The sequence below is a fragment of the Blastomyces dermatitidis genome (assembly GCF_000003525.1).
Source record: "Blastomyces dermatitidis ER-3 genomic scaffold supercont1.9, whole genome shotgun sequence".
In the NCBI taxonomy this organism is placed as follows: Eukaryota; Fungi; Ascomycota; class Eurotiomycetes; order Onygenales; family Ajellomycetaceae; genus Blastomyces; species Blastomyces dermatitidis.
Genome location: NW_025544782.1, coordinates 3,281,551 through 3,295,717, shown reverse-complemented (window position 1 = coordinate 3,295,717; position 14,167 = coordinate 3,281,551). Strand labels below are relative to the sequence as shown.

The window sequence follows — 14,167 nt, the reverse complement described above, 5'->3', positions numbered from 1 at the left end:
TCTCAAAGATATGTGAATATATAGTAATAGAAAGTCAAAGTTAAAGAATCTGAAAAATTCTTATAAATCTCAGAAATCTTCATTGAAGATGGAATCATTTCTTCTCAGACCCTCTGGTGAGAATTGCTCTGAGCACATGACTTGTATCAAAAGTAGGTTAGTGTCATGCCGGATTAGTTAATAATAATGCTGCAACCCGTTCAAACCGAGCCAGAGGTCTGAGCCCGCTGAGATAACATCTAAGCCTGAAACTGGGGATGGGATTCACGTGATGATGATGACGTAACCTATCTCGGATTGTCATTGTCAATTGGTCCAAAAAAGAAAAAATAAAAATAAAAAATTACTCTTACATGAAGATTCTTCCGGTCGCCATGGCGAGAAGAGTGACCAAAGAGAAGTTTCACCATTGATCGTGGGTGCGGTCTCGTGGACGCGAACATCTTCGATGCTAACACTCGGGCGAGGTCATTGTTATTCGGCCGTTCTCAGTCTCTCTTGGTGATAGGAAGTCCGAGACCGTGTGAGAGGAGAGGGACTCCTCTCAGCAAAGCCTAGAAAGCGTGTTTCAATGCGAGCTAGCTTACATGAGGATTGTAAATCGGCTTGCAGAGTCCGACGCGATTGATGAACAAATGTTAGCCTCGGGGCTGTTGAAGTACAGCTCCCTGCTTTGTTGGAGAATTTAGAGTTGAGAGAAGATGTGCAGCAGTTGTTAAGATGCTGACGGCAATCGGCTGTAGACTTGTTTTACGAAAGGGAAGTGGCATAACTTACTTCTGCAAAAAACTCCCACCATACCCCAAAATATCGACAGCCGAGTTTATAAACGGGGGAGTTTCCAGATAGTACAGACGTTCAATGTCTTACGCCTAAAGGGCATCGTAATGCTCAAGGCCAAGCGAAGGCATGACGGTCAGCTAATTGCTTGCCCCTGGAATAGGAAAAGGGGGAAGGTTCTCCATATCAGCAGCGGCAATAATTGCTCGATGCATTATCAAGAATACTCAAATCAAAGACAAAGTCACACAGCTCGTAGATATTCACTATAGAGGGCTGTCATTGGAAACTACATATCAGATTCTTCGCTAATGATAAAGGAAATTTTGATTCTCGTGATGTTGAGATTACCACAACTACATCAACTTTGCCTACGTAAGTGGTTCTAACCTTCGTCTTATCTGCCTCTCCAAAGTTCTTTCTGCGCGTCGGTGTATAAGTAAGTGTACATACATATTCGAAACCTCCCCGCAATGATTAACGGTAGGATCCATTGCCTCTGGCGCCACCGCCTAGTACAGCCTCCAAGATCATGTCCTTAGCTGGTTCCAGACTAGCCCTTGGTCCCTTGATCTCAATAGCCTCGCCTTGCGCCTGGTTCTTTGGCACGTTGATCCTACAGCTCGTTTGTTTGCGAATCTCGTTGATTGTGCTGCCACCGGGTCCGATAACCAATCGATAAGTTTTAGGGTCTGGAAGGATCAAATATCCAGTGGCAGAGTGTTGCGGTGCTGTCTGGAGAGACATTTCGACAATTGATTTTGCCTTTGCGACATTGTCTGGAGTGCCTGAAAAAACCCAGGGAATGGCCTTCGGCAAATTCGACTGGGCTGATTCGCTAGGGTCCACGTCCACTATTTTCCAGGAATGCGTGGCAGCGGTGGTGTGAGGATCATCTGTAATCAAGGGGAGAGAACCGTTCTGACCGTTAATTCCGTTGCGAGAGTCGACAGGAGAAGGACGTGGCGGGATTTGATGCCCCGCATGGTCAACGCTCACTTGATATTCGTTTCGGAGCCGGCGAAACAAGAGGCCATTGTCAGCAATCGCATGATGCAAATTAACTGGCACCAGGATGCTGTCGGCATGCTGCTCTTTGATAAGAGATTGGATGTGAGCTTTCGCCTGGTGAACTGCATCACTTGATCCTCTGATCTTAATGTCAGTGCGGCCAGACCCTTGTTTTGGTATGTCAAGAGTGATCTTAAACTGGCTCTCTATGTTCCGTCTAGTTTCTCCACCCCGACCAATTAAAAATCTATGTTGTGCTTGGGGAACATCAATAGATGTTACGATCTGGTCGTTCTTCTCTCGAACGAAATCTTCGATTGCTGCAACGATTCTTTCTATAACTGCGGAGTTTCCTTCCAGACGAATAACGGACTCGTCACTACCCGGGGGGGGAAATTTCACCATCCGGGCTGCACTCCCATCGCTCGGCCCACCAGCATCACTTACAATCTTCCGAATAGTCGCACCTGTTGAAAGTTAGCTAATAATGACTTTTCGAGAGAAACACAGGTTGGGTACTAACCGCCACCACCGATCAACGCCTTGTGGTGCTTTTTGTCTACATCGATGGTTTTGACAACAGTTGAATCGAACTCTTGCGCTCGCTGAAGCAATAACTTCTTCGCGTCTGCAACTTGTTTTTTCGTCCCTTTGAGATTAATAGTCACCCTCCCAGCCGCATCTGAAGGGTCGTTGGCACTAGGGACATCGATCTGAGCGCCGGTATCTGCCCGTAGTCTATCCATTTCACGGCCTCGTTGGCCGATTAACATAGGAATTTGGCTCTGTGAGACGGACACGGAATCCACGTGAGAGTGGTCCACGACCCACTGGTAGAGGCTAAGAATTTCCTCCCGAGCCCCTTCTGCACCCTTACGAGGGCCACGAACGACAATCTCGTCAGTGGCCTGGGTAGGACGAACGTTTCGGTTCGCCCCCATTTCGCTTGTGGTGTCGGCAACGGATTGGTCGTCGTTTGTGGGAAGATTGGAGACTCGAGGGAACTGGACTCGAACATTATACCGGTCTTGAAGGCGGTTAACCTGACTGCCCTTTTGTCCGATCAAATCGCGATGATACTGCTGAGGGATCTTCAACACGAAGGTAGTCTCATCCTCTAACTTTTTTCCCAGTGCAATAATCCGGGCTCTACACCCATCCGCCTTGATTTTCGGGCCTTTGACCTCGACTTTGCCATTTTCCACCTTGATGTCAACGTCGAATTCCTCTCGGAGATTATTGATATTTTCGCCCCTTTTACCAATAAGGAAATTTGCATACTTTTGTGGAAAATCGAAGGAGGTAGTGTAACCCCTCTCTAAATCGTCCTTTTGTTGCTCTAAAACGAAACCTTCGACTTTAGAGGCGAGTTCTTCGACATCGGAAGTACGGCCACGAAGTTGTATCTGTTCTCCGGCCGCACTAACGCGGATAGGGATGTACTCCTCTCCTTTGGCTTGTTGTTCTCGGTTAATGAATTTGCGGAGTTTATCGTGATACCTAGTTGATAGATGAGTAAGACTATGCAAATCTAAGGATCCATTAAAGAGAAGTGAAATGGGAAAATGTATTGCGCGCGTAATATGGAGGAAAAACATACTTCAGTGGAACCATGACTATTTTAGTGCAGATGTTGTGTTGATCCCCCAAAGACATCAAAAGATGGTTCTTTGCCTCCGCTAATGCCTTGTCAAATACCTCCAGTTCATTAGGCAACGGACGACGTTTCGGGAGGTCGTCTACTCCTGCGACCCATGTCTCTCCTTCGTATACGAGTACAACATTGGTACTATCTGGGTCATCTGGTAGAACTAAGTGTACACCAAAATTATCCTTCAGTTGGGGCCCAATGCGGGTGCGAAGATAGGAGTGGAAGAAAGGGTCAATGGGTAATGGCGCAAGTTTAGATGGAGGATGCGCCTGGATCAGGTTGGTAATATCGGATCGTGCTCGGATGGTGTTTTTCCCGTCTCTCGAGTAGACTTCCCAGGTAACAGGGCCATCTGACGACGAGGGGAGAACAATGTGGGCATCATATAGCCTCTCTAGCTCCTTAATAGCTTGTCGCTGCTTTAAGTAGGAAGTAAGAGCTCGAGCGTGGACATGGGCGCCAACGGGCGCTGTTGGGTGCTGCCTAGATACATCAATACTGGCCATTTGCATGCTAGTGGCCAGGTCCATGGCACGATTAATTCCGAATTCGATTTGGTCAGGGGGCCCTGTGATAGTCAAAAACTCTGTATCGTCACTTGCGGGTGGTAGCACTATCGAGCAGCCCGTCTGGGCTAAGAATTCGTGCAATGAATCGTTGACGCCGCCCAAAATAAACTGATGCTGTCCTCGATTGATTGCCAGCTGTCGTACGGTGATTTGTCGCTGTAATTCATCGGCACGTCTCTCAATTTCGGCGCGGGCTTCTTGTGCGGCACTCCGCTCGCCAGAAATTTGAATGTACTTGTCAGGATCAGGGGAAAATTTAATTTGGCCTTGGGCCGCCTCAGAGGGAGGGGGGCGTGACCATGTGTCATAGTGCGGAATTCGAATCTGTGCCTTCGTACGCTCTTCAAGTTGCTGCAAATGTATATTGTGGGCGCCGGCAATGAAAGGGAAAAGTTCAGGTGCAATGCTTTTTAGGCGCAGGTTGATATTAAACGACCGTTCCTTCACGATCGTCTCTATTTCCCTTCTTGCCATTTCTGCGGCCACAGCATCCCCTTCAATGCGAACATCTATTGTAACACTATCATCATCGTCGGCAAGTGACGGCCCTTCTGGCCTGGGGACATTAATTCGAGCACCGGTTCGGTCATGAATTCCCTGCACAACCACTCCTTGCCGGCCAATGATATGAGGTCTAGCTGACGCCGGAATTGGCACGAGCACGGATTGCTTTTATGAGCAGGATTTTTTTTCCCCTTGTGGTCAGCTGGGGGACACATAACGCGGGGCATGGAAAGGGGTATTTTAGAAATCCACATACCTTGGAACCAACCTGTTGGGCCACTTCCTTGAGTGCCTGGCGAACAGCGTCCACGGATCCCTTGCCTTCGAAAATGATGGATTCCCCAGGGCCGTTATACATGTCCACAACGGCCTTGAATCTCCTACTAGTATCGCGAAGGATATCCCTTATAGGTTTCTTCAACTGGCTCCGTGGGAGCATCTGCGAAGGAGCGAAACGAATTCTCTCGACATGCTTGCCTGGCATGGTCATAATCTTTGGGCCTCCCAGAGCGCCACCACTCGATGTGGCCGTCATGGAATTAGATGTGACCAAACCGGGAGCTGGTGTTGGCGTACGTGAGGAAGCGTTACTCGAAAACTGCGATGGCGGATGCCCCCGGTTCGACGAGCCGTTGGCAGTAGGTGGATTTCGACCTGCTGATTTCCTCGCACCCCATGCCATTGGAACAGCTGTAGCGGTGCGGGAATTTGGCGCTCCACCCAATGCAGGAAACAACTCCTCAGACTGCACATCAAAAGTCGGAGCCTTTTGGGTAGCGGAGTTGGCGGTGGTAACAGAGGAAACCGAGTCCATAGACGGCTTCTCGACAGCCGCAGAAGTCTTAGGGACACTTGGGCTGGGTTCCAAGGACTCTACAGGGGCTTGCGTAGCGGGACCAGACGGCGACGGATGCTGGATATCATACTCATCGGGTACATCTTCCACAGTGACCTTGTGAGAGTCGTCACGGGTGTGTTGTTCTTTAAGGAGGGCGGCTGGCGACTTGGAGCTCACCGTGGTGGTTCCATTGGCGGTGGGTTCGAGCATGTGGGCACTCATACTGGATTGACAGGGAGAGATTCGAAACGAGTAAGGCTCAAACTATAGACTTATGCGGTTCACCAAAAAAAAAAAAAAAAAAAAAGAGAAACTGTTGATTGCTATTAATGCATGCAATCACCACTTGCTGGGCCAGAAACAATAAAAGATGCGGTAAAAGAGAAAAGAAAGAAGAAAAGAAAGAAGAAAAGAGGAAGCTGGGATTTCAAGCTGGGGAATGTTTGTAGGGACACATACTGTAAGGCAGGTCGATATAACCAATTCCAAAGCAGAAACAAGCAATATGTACTGAATTGAAGTAGCTAAAATGAAATTGAAGAGAGGCAAATGGACCGCGGAGTCGGGAGAGCACGAGAGAGACGGAAGGAGGAGGGAGGGAAAAGCGAATTGATCACTCCATCACGGACACCAAAAACGGATCCAAACTGGCGGGTAACGATGAGAGGCTAGAAGATAGCGAATGCTGTTCGAAGTGAATTGGGGAATAGGACGTCGACGTGCAATTGAGCGGCTTTCCTCGCTTCTTTGCTTGTTTTTCGAAGATGTTGGTTTGAGGTTCGGATGTCGAGGTTTCGAAGAAGTTCGTCGTTCAACCTTTGGACTTGGAGGCAACGTTGCAGTTCGCAAAGAGCTAGCCGCATTGGGCATTAGACTTATCTATCACGTTATAGTGACCCATTAATTACTTAGTTACTACTTATTAGTTATTACTGCGTATGTACGCAGTATTATTATGTATTATGTACTCCGTACGGACTTTGAAGCTGGAAATAGATACCGATGTTCATAGCGCCCTTTAACAATAATACCCTTTATTACTGGAAGTTCTTCTGATCGCATGCAACAGTTTAAGAGGTTATCTATTGAATGGATACAAATATCCACACTTCCATGGGGAAGTACCTCGTTCAGCAGAGATCTTTCTTCTCACTACGGAGTAGTTAGTTACTCCGTACAGCGTATTTAATAACTAATAAGATGAATCAGTCAATTACACAGGTATTGACTGACTGTAGAGACCGAGAGAGACCAGACCCTCTTCTGGCAACACAAATCATCTATTATTATTATTACCCCAATTCGTGACGTACTCCGTAGTTATATTTAAGTTAACCAGTTTAACTTTTCTACTAACTTCCTATGTTTAATTGTCGAAGACTTTATTTTTCAGCATAACTTAACTTTAATAGTAGTAACTACTCATTAACGTCTAGTTAAGGCCTGGCAAGCCCTGGCAAATCTGGACAAACCGACAGCCAGTGCGGTGCAGTGGAAGAGCGGTTCAATTAATCTTCTCATGGCTTCATTTTCGTATGGTTTACTGTATATGTACATGTACATGTACTTGTAGTTACTGCACATTATTGTACATCGTGGTTAGTGTAGTCCAAGTCGTGCGTGTGGCAAAAAACTTTGGTACCATTACTCTTTTATTAATCTTTTTGTCTTTTTTTTTTATCTTTTAATATAATAAGATTACAGATTAAAAAAACCTTGGTTGCGCCCAGCGCCAGGACCTTTCTCGAATATTGAAATCAACCCTTTGGAGGCTCAAATTATGCTGCTGACAGTGATTTCCCTGGCCACAACGACGCATTTGATCCTCATGTACGGAGTATAGCCAGCAAAAACACGCAAGATAGGATAGATATGACACGATGGGTTCAAGCCGAAGAGATCAAAACGCCTGTGCAGGGTAGGGTAGGTAGGCTCTTGTACTCCGTATGATGAAGCTGTTGGTCGTCATAGTACCGAATACAGGGCAGTGAAATTTGGCGTGGTTTCCATCCCATCTCTTTATAATAATTATAAAACACACCACGCACATTGCAGTGTTAAACTAACCTAACACAAATACTCATCATCGCGCTCTCGGGCCTCCCCGGAGCTATTTATGAGATGAAACCACCATACTACACACTCACACAGCTGACAATGGCCTAAGGTAGCAAAGGAAACATGCATCCAGCATAAAGGCGAAGCAGAATAGCTTCTTTTTTGTTGAACATCCGTCACGTCACGCCTCGCCGGTCAAAGATGGATCCCTCCATGGATAGTAATAAGTAGTTTAACTTATTAAGTTTAACCATGCGATCGATCTGTAATAATAATAATAATAAGAATAAGAATGTAAACAAAGCGTCTGTGGTTACCCGCGGGGAATAATAATAATAATGTTTTATGGCCACGCGTACGGTATTACCCGCTGTTCGAGTCTCGTTCAGGGCGCGCGACAACACGCCTATAACGAGGAAGGTACTGTACTGTATGTGTACAATACATACATGTACTGTACTTATGTGGTACCGTACCGTACCACCACCATTTGTCGGGAAGATTCTACTTGCATTATACATTATAACTGTTTTCGTATTGTATGATATTGTATAGGACTGTACTGTATTGGACTATACTTGTTTGGTATTGTACATGTACTGTACATGTACACATACACACATAACACACATACATGTACGGTACCAAGTATATCGCAGCAAACCAAACCATCCCCTTCCCTCCGCTACTCATTATTATTATTCCTCACAACCAACCATTCAACGAAACAAATCTCTTCTTCTTCTTCTTCCCCCCGTCGCATTCGCTGCGCAACTCCAGCACAGCACAGCAACGCTCAAGCCTGCGTTTCCAATTCCACTGCAGCGTATCGTATCGCTTTCGTTCCCTATTTACCTATTTACCTATTTACCTATTATTATTATTATTTACATAGTTACTCATCCTTCTTTCTCCTATTCCCCTGGTATCTCTTTCACCAATCCCACCCCACGCCTTGCTTTTTTTTTTTTTTTTTTTTCACCAGAGTCTTTTAACTAAAAGTTTTAATTACCCCAGGGTAGGGTAGGGTAGGGTGCAGAGAGAGAGAGGTTGGCTCCCTCCCACGAAAACGAACAGCTATTAGGTTGTTGCCAGTCAAGCCAGTTTCCCTCTCTATCCTATCGTGGTGGTGGCTTGCGATCTAAAACTATTTTCTCTCCCTCTCTTTCTCTCTGCTTCTCTCTTCCCTCGATCGATCCCATCTCGTAACCCCCTTCAGTTGCTGCTTGTTGCCGCCACACACTACACTCCTCCCAATCCCTTCTTCGTACTTTCTTACCGTCTTTCGTCTTTTCGCTCTCTGCCAATTGCTACTCTCGGTGATTTTGTCTCTTCGCCCTCTTCTGCCTGCTATTCTCTCGCGGCGGCTTCAGTCGTCGTGGTCTGGTTGTTGGTCCTGTTCGTTGTCATTACATTACTGTCGCTGCTGTCGTGGCCGCGGTCGGGCGCTTTCGATCCTTGATCCCAGGGATAACTATGGACCAAGCAAACCCCCCTCCTCTCAAACAACAACGACGTCCTTCCACCAAACTTCACAAACATCCCCATCAACTATCTTCCAGTTCCTGGTCTCTTAAGAAACAACCAAGCGCCACATCTCTTCGACGACACCCTTCTGCCCCAGTCTATCCCCGCTCCCACGCTGGTTCTAGCCGTGAACACCTCCGAACCAAATCCAACGACGCCTTCGGTTCCTCCTCCTCTTCTCTCGATCAGCACAGCGCTCACCAATCACCAGTCCTCACCACAGCTCCTACAAACGACTTTGGCCCGTCTTTGTCCAACACCTCTATCCATCCCCGCCCTCAATATCCCCATCGTCTTTCCTTTACCGATCGAAGTTCCGATGATTTCATAGGAAGCGCTTTCGACGCGCGGACTATGCTCAACGCCCTCGATTCATCCAGCCCAGGCGACGAACCCCAGTCTAGCCGTCGTCCACCTCTCCTCCCCTCTTACAACACTAGCCCTGGCCCCGGATCCTCAAAGCCCTCCCTGAGAGAGTCTGCCAGCTTCACATCCGCCCCACAACCCATGGATCCCTCCCCTACCCCTCCCGCTGAAGATGGCGCGAACATTTCATCGTCAAAGCGATATTCTGATGAGAGCGGAGGTGGTGGCGGCGGCGGTGGCAGGCTAGGTTTGAGTAGACGTAAAACGGGGTTCTCCAACTTCATGAACAGCATGCTAGGCTCTCCTCGAAACATCAAAATCTCAGCGCCCGAAAATCCTGTTCATGTCACCCATGTTGGATATGATAATGAAACAGGTCAATTTACGGTATCTTCTTCACACTTCTTCTTTTACTGCTCCTATGCAATTTTCTTTTTTTTTTTTTTTGTTCCCCTCCGTTTCTGTTTTTCGATTAGGACTATAAAGGCTTCAGTGTCGGTTGATATTATGTAGTCTTGTTATCAAAGTTATTGAACTAACAAGCTCTTTTGGTTTGCCGTTAGGGTTTGCCCAAAGACTGGCAACGTATGCTGCAGGAGAGCGGTATTTCGAGGAAGGAACAAGAACAGCATCCACAAACCATGGTAGATATCATGAAATTTTACGAGAAAACCGCTGGTGGCCGGGATGAAGACGAGGTCTGGCACAAGTTTGACCATGCAGTGGCCCACGAGCATAATGACACTGGTCCTGCTTCAAAAGGGTCCCCCGGCGCTCTGGGCCCCAGCTCCTATACTACACCACTACACCCCATAAACTCGCCCCCCACCAGTCCAAGATTCCCTCAGAACCATGAGGGGAGCTTTGAAAATCCCAGAGCACCGCCACCAATCCCGCGCTCCTCATCTGGCGCCAACCCCCTCTCCCCCAACAAAAGTCCATCCCTGTCTAGTAGAGTGCCAAACCGTGCCGCTCCCAAACCCCCAGTTGTGCCAACTAATAACTTGGTTCCTGTTCGACCTGCCCCCCCACCCCCTATTTCAAAGGAAAGCGTCAATGGGTCAAATCGGCCGGTGCAGGAGTTACCTACGCAGTCATTTACGACACGACCAGCCCCAGAATCTAGCCAATTGCCCCTAGAAACCCGCCCCAGTCGATCTAATTCGAATGCCAATGAGGCAAGCCTTGGAAGAAACGTCCCGGCACAAGTTACGTCTCCCGCTCAATATCAGCAGCTTCAGGAACAAGCCATTACTGCCGCTCAACATGCCATTTCCAATAAACAGCTGGAGCGTTCAAGAAGCCAACGCCAACAGCAAGGGCCACAATCCCAATCGCAGCCACCGCGCATGCATCGGCAACATGTTCCTCCTCCTATTCAACAACAGCACCAACCATCAACCGGTTTAACAAATCCGTCGTCGTCGAGGCCTGAACACCAGCAGTTCACACCCCCAACACCTCAACAACACTTTCCCCAAAAGGCACCAGCAATACAGCAGACACCGCACCAGCAACAGCAGGGTCACCTTGGTCCATCTCCCCGACCGCGTCAGCGAACCCGTCAGAACAATGGGTTTGATATCAAGGCCCGGCTCAACGCGATATGCTCTAGTGGTGATCCGACCCGTAAGTATAGGAATTTGAATAAAATTGGACAGGGTGCATCCGGTGGCGTCTACACCGCTTATGAGAACGGGACCAACAAATGTGTGGCGATCAAACAAATGAACCTTGAACTTCAACCAAAGAAAGATCTTATCATCAATGAGATTCTGGTGATGAAAGACAGCAAGCACAAAAACATCGTCAATTTTATGGACAGCTTTTTACATGGAGGCGACCTCTGGGTCATAATGGAATATATGGAGGGAGGGAGTTTGACCGATGTTGTTACCTTCAACATTATGACAGAGGGCCAGATTGCGGCAGTGTGTAGAGAGGTATGGCCCGGATACATCATTCCCCCCCCCCTCCCCGGCCCGTGGCGGGCAGAACGCCAAATAGCGGTACTAATTAAAGTAGACTCTCAACGGCCTACAACACCTCCATTCGAAAGGTGTTATCCATCGAGATATTAAATCTGATAATATCCTTCTCTCCCTGGATGGCAACATCAAACTCAGTAAGTCTTCAATTACCTAGACCTTATTATTTACTATTGCTGACAAATAACTAGCCGACTTTGGGTTTTGTGCTCAAATCAACGACTCGCAGAACAAGCGCAACACCATGGTTGGAACTCCGTATTGGATGGCCCCTGAAGTTGTCACACGCAAGGAATACGGGCGTAAAGTCGATATCTGGAGCTTGGGTATTATGGCGATTGAGATGATAGAAGGAGAGCCTCCTTATCTCACCGAATCACCGCTGCGTGCTCTCTATCTTATCGCCACAAATGGAACCCCAACTATTAAAGATGAGCAAAACCTGTCACCAGTTTTCCGAGAATTTTTGCATTTCGCGTTGAGGGTTGATCCGGAGAAAAGAGCTTCTGCGCATGACTTGCTCAAGGTGGGCGATTTTCCCATAGACGGCTCTGGTGCCATATTCGCCGAATATTCGTCAATTGCTAACTCAACTCGCGTAGCACAACTTCATGTCCTTGTGCGAGCCGCTTCCTAGCCTCGCGCCATTAGTTAGAGCTGCCCGAATCAGCAGGGCCCAGGAGAAGGCCCAGAAAGGCGGTGGCTAGTTCTTAAGACCCTTGTGAACAATCCAACCTTACACCAGATGGAAAATAACCACGCTCAACATCTTCCTCTTCCACTCCTTAACTCCGATACCCATGCCTTCTTTATTACTACTTTATTATTTTCCATCTCTGATCTATATGTCATCATCTTATGCCTTTCTATTTTACGCCCCCAGGTCCTGCTCATGATTTTAGATGGCCCAATTTCTGCATGGAATATCCACGTTAATCTTTTGCTTGTCGACATTCTGTGTTGTTTCGCTGCACAATTATCTGCGGTCTACCCCAAATATAGAACGCGCTGATCTAAAACTTTGACTCTTACGTGTTTCGCTTACATGTCGTCTCCACACTTGTCTGCCCATTTGCACCAAATGTGGGCCACAGCTTGAATGTAATTTACTGACGAACGATGATATGCCAGAGTATGGAGGTGGATGAAGGTGTGTCCCCTACTTGTATTCCGACCAGATAAACATATCCTTTTCTCACTTTCGGTCGTTGCTGTCTATTTTTATGGTCACTCCCCACACCCACCCCTGAGAAATCTACAACTTCTTTCTCACCTTTCTTTCTTATCTCGAATCCTTTGATTATGAACATAACGTGGGCTTTATGGCGTCTAGTTTTAATTATCAACTACAATAAAAAAACAAAAAAGGGATTCATTTGACTGTTCCAGCTTATCGAGAAGATGCAGATACCTATCTATATCGCCTTCTCTATCAACCTCCCGCTTTGAACCCTTACTCCTTCAACCCACTCAGGGATGCATCTAATTGCAGTCTTCATACTTTTATTCCATCCCACCTAACACCAGGAGCATAGACTAAATATATTTTGGTGTGCTCATGCCTGAAACATTTCGTACATGCATTGGTTATCCTTAATAGAGCCTTCATAAGACGTTTCTTATATTTGAGTTGTTTTCCAGGATCTTATTGCACCTGTCTATAACAGCCTCATCCACAATATATTCCATAGCGGCGTTCTCCATTTATCGACAGTAGTATTGATTCTTCATGATTTGCTGCTCATTCCCAATAATGAGAGTAATATTGTGGACGGGTATTTTGGTTAGAGACACAGTTGAACATCCATAGTTTTTTTTTATCAATTCATCATAACTACATATTTTCACTAGACCTATGTCTCTGCTGCTGATGCAGTCCCAACTACATCATTATTAGATCTCATGATGATAATAGGATCTGTATATGCGCATGTGAATGAAAGTTAGCTTGAATGGGGCAAGAAAAGTTGATCATGCTCTCGAAAAAAACGGCATGTTCATCTATAAGTTAGATCTAACTGTAACTAACTTTGACGGTTAGGTTATGTAATCATATTAAACAGTCGCAACAACATTTCCTCATCATCAACTACAAGTTCCTCTTGGAACACACTACGGACTACCTTGCGAACATCACCGCGTGAATCCCGCACAGCCTGTCCACTGAACTTCGCTGTTCCCCACCCTTGCCATTTCCCCAGCCGTTTCCAGCCCGGATCTTTCCCAGACATCCAAGTGTGCCACACTCTTGAAAAACTTGGTTGCCTGCCTGCAAACCGCATCGTCTTAAGCTTTCATTCAGCCGGTCATCTTTGGTTTCGCCTTCAAGTACGATCTTGTACGCTCCATACTCCTTTCATCGACTAGGACAGCTTGAATACATCTCATCAGCGGCTCACTTAACCACCCCATCTTCCTTGAGGCTCCCCCGCCTTGGTGGTTCAACTGCGGGATCAAATCATGTTCCGCGCACAGCAAAATGCATTTGACGATGCCGTTGGTGAGTGTTGTTCCGAGTTTATAGTTCCTAAACATGGTGATACATATACTAATCAACTTCCCATAGCCAAGGCGACGGATGAGAACTTGACATCGGAAAATTGGGAATTTATTCTTGTACGCTAACTCTCGGAACAATTGCGTCGATTTTCGTAGACTATCTTGTTGCTGATCAATCGATGGTGTAAAGGATGTTTGTGATAAGGTTGGCAGTGAGGATACGGGGTATGACTCTGGAACCTCTGCATGAAGCCAGTATCACTGGCGTTATTATAGAGACTAACTGTACTCGGCCGGACTCACAGCGCGAAAGATGCGGTTGCTGCAATGATAAAGCGACTTGCGCATCGGAATGCTAACGTGCAACTTTATACCT

The 14,167-nt window shown here is 46.8% G+C and overlaps 3 protein-coding genes across 4 annotated transcripts in view; 2 read left to right on the top strand and 1 right to left on the bottom strand.

Moving 5' to 3' along the window:
* Positions 1 to 938: 938 nt before the first annotated feature.
* Positions 939 to 6,464, bottom strand: BDCG_07828. 2 transcript variants are annotated; one of them, XM_045423611.1, is made up of 6 exons: positions 6,354 to 6,464; positions 5,813 to 6,232; positions 4,772 to 5,576; positions 3,392 to 4,680; positions 2,315 to 3,291; positions 939 to 2,258 (listed from the first exon to the last, which is right to left on the bottom strand). In XM_045423611.1, the coding sequence occupies exons 3-6, from the start codon at positions 5,573 to 5,575 to the stop codon at positions 1,258 to 1,260; spliced, it is 4,071 nt and encodes a 1,356-aa protein (XP_045278975.1). In that variant the 5' UTR covers position 5,576; positions 5,813 to 6,232; positions 6,354 to 6,464; the 3' UTR covers positions 939 to 1,257. The 2 variants fall into 2 exon arrangements, with proteins under 2 accessions (XP_045278975.1, XP_045282319.1); XM_045423612.1 differs by lacking the exon at positions 6,354 to 6,464 and having other exon boundaries at positions 4,772 to 5,861.
* A 1,926-nt stretch (positions 6,465 to 8,390) lies between these two features.
* BDCG_07827 (STE/STE20/PAKA protein kinase) lies at positions 8,391 to 13,247 on the top strand. Its single transcript, XM_045423610.1, has 5 exons — positions 8,391 to 9,691; positions 9,868 to 11,247; positions 11,330 to 11,429; positions 11,484 to 11,818; positions 11,895 to 13,247. Exons 1-5 carry the CDS (start codon positions 8,888 to 8,890, stop codon positions 11,997 to 11,999), a joined length of 2,724 nt encoding a protein of 907 aa, XP_045278974.1. The 5' UTR covers positions 8,391 to 8,887; the 3' UTR covers positions 12,000 to 13,247.
* A 505-nt stretch (positions 13,248 to 13,752) lies between these two features.
* The window catches only part of BDCG_07826 (signal transducing adaptor molecule), a gene marked incomplete at both ends in the record, with an annotated part of 2,541 nt that continues 2,126 nt past the window's right edge, over positions 13,753 to 14,167 (top strand). The window contains 2 exons of the mRNA XM_045423609.1: positions 13,753 to 13,792; positions 13,859 to 13,908. Coding sequence (XP_045278973.1) covers positions 13,753 to 13,792; positions 13,859 to 13,908 — 90 coding nt within the window. The remainder of the gene's footprint in view (positions 13,793 to 13,858; positions 13,909 to 14,167) is intronic.

Bases quoted from the DNA above. Each gene is read 5' to 3' on its own strand.
- BDCG_07828 (XM_045423611.1), bottom strand. From the start codon at position 5,575: ATGAGTGCCCACATGCTCGAACCCACCGCCAATGGAACCACCACGGTG. The intron at 3,292-3,391 runs GTATGTTTTTCC...TCTATCAACTAG, and splicing joins ATAGTCATGGTTCCACTGAA to GTATCACGATAAACTCCGCA. The intron at 2,259-2,314 runs GTTAGTACCCAA...AACTTTCAACAG, and splicing joins GGCGTTGATCGGTGGTGGCG to GTGCGACTATTCGGAAGATT.
- BDCG_07827 (XM_045423610.1), top strand. From the start codon at position 8,888: ATGGACCAAGCAAACCCCCCTCCTCTCAAACAACAACGACGTCCTTCC. The intron at 11,430-11,483 runs GTAAGTCTTCAA...ACAAATAACTAG, and splicing joins GGATGGCAACATCAAACTCA to CCGACTTTGGGTTTTGTGCT. The intron at 11,819-11,894 runs GTGGGCGATTTT...CAACTCGCGTAG, and splicing joins CTGCGCATGACTTGCTCAAG to CACAACTTCATGTCCTTGTG.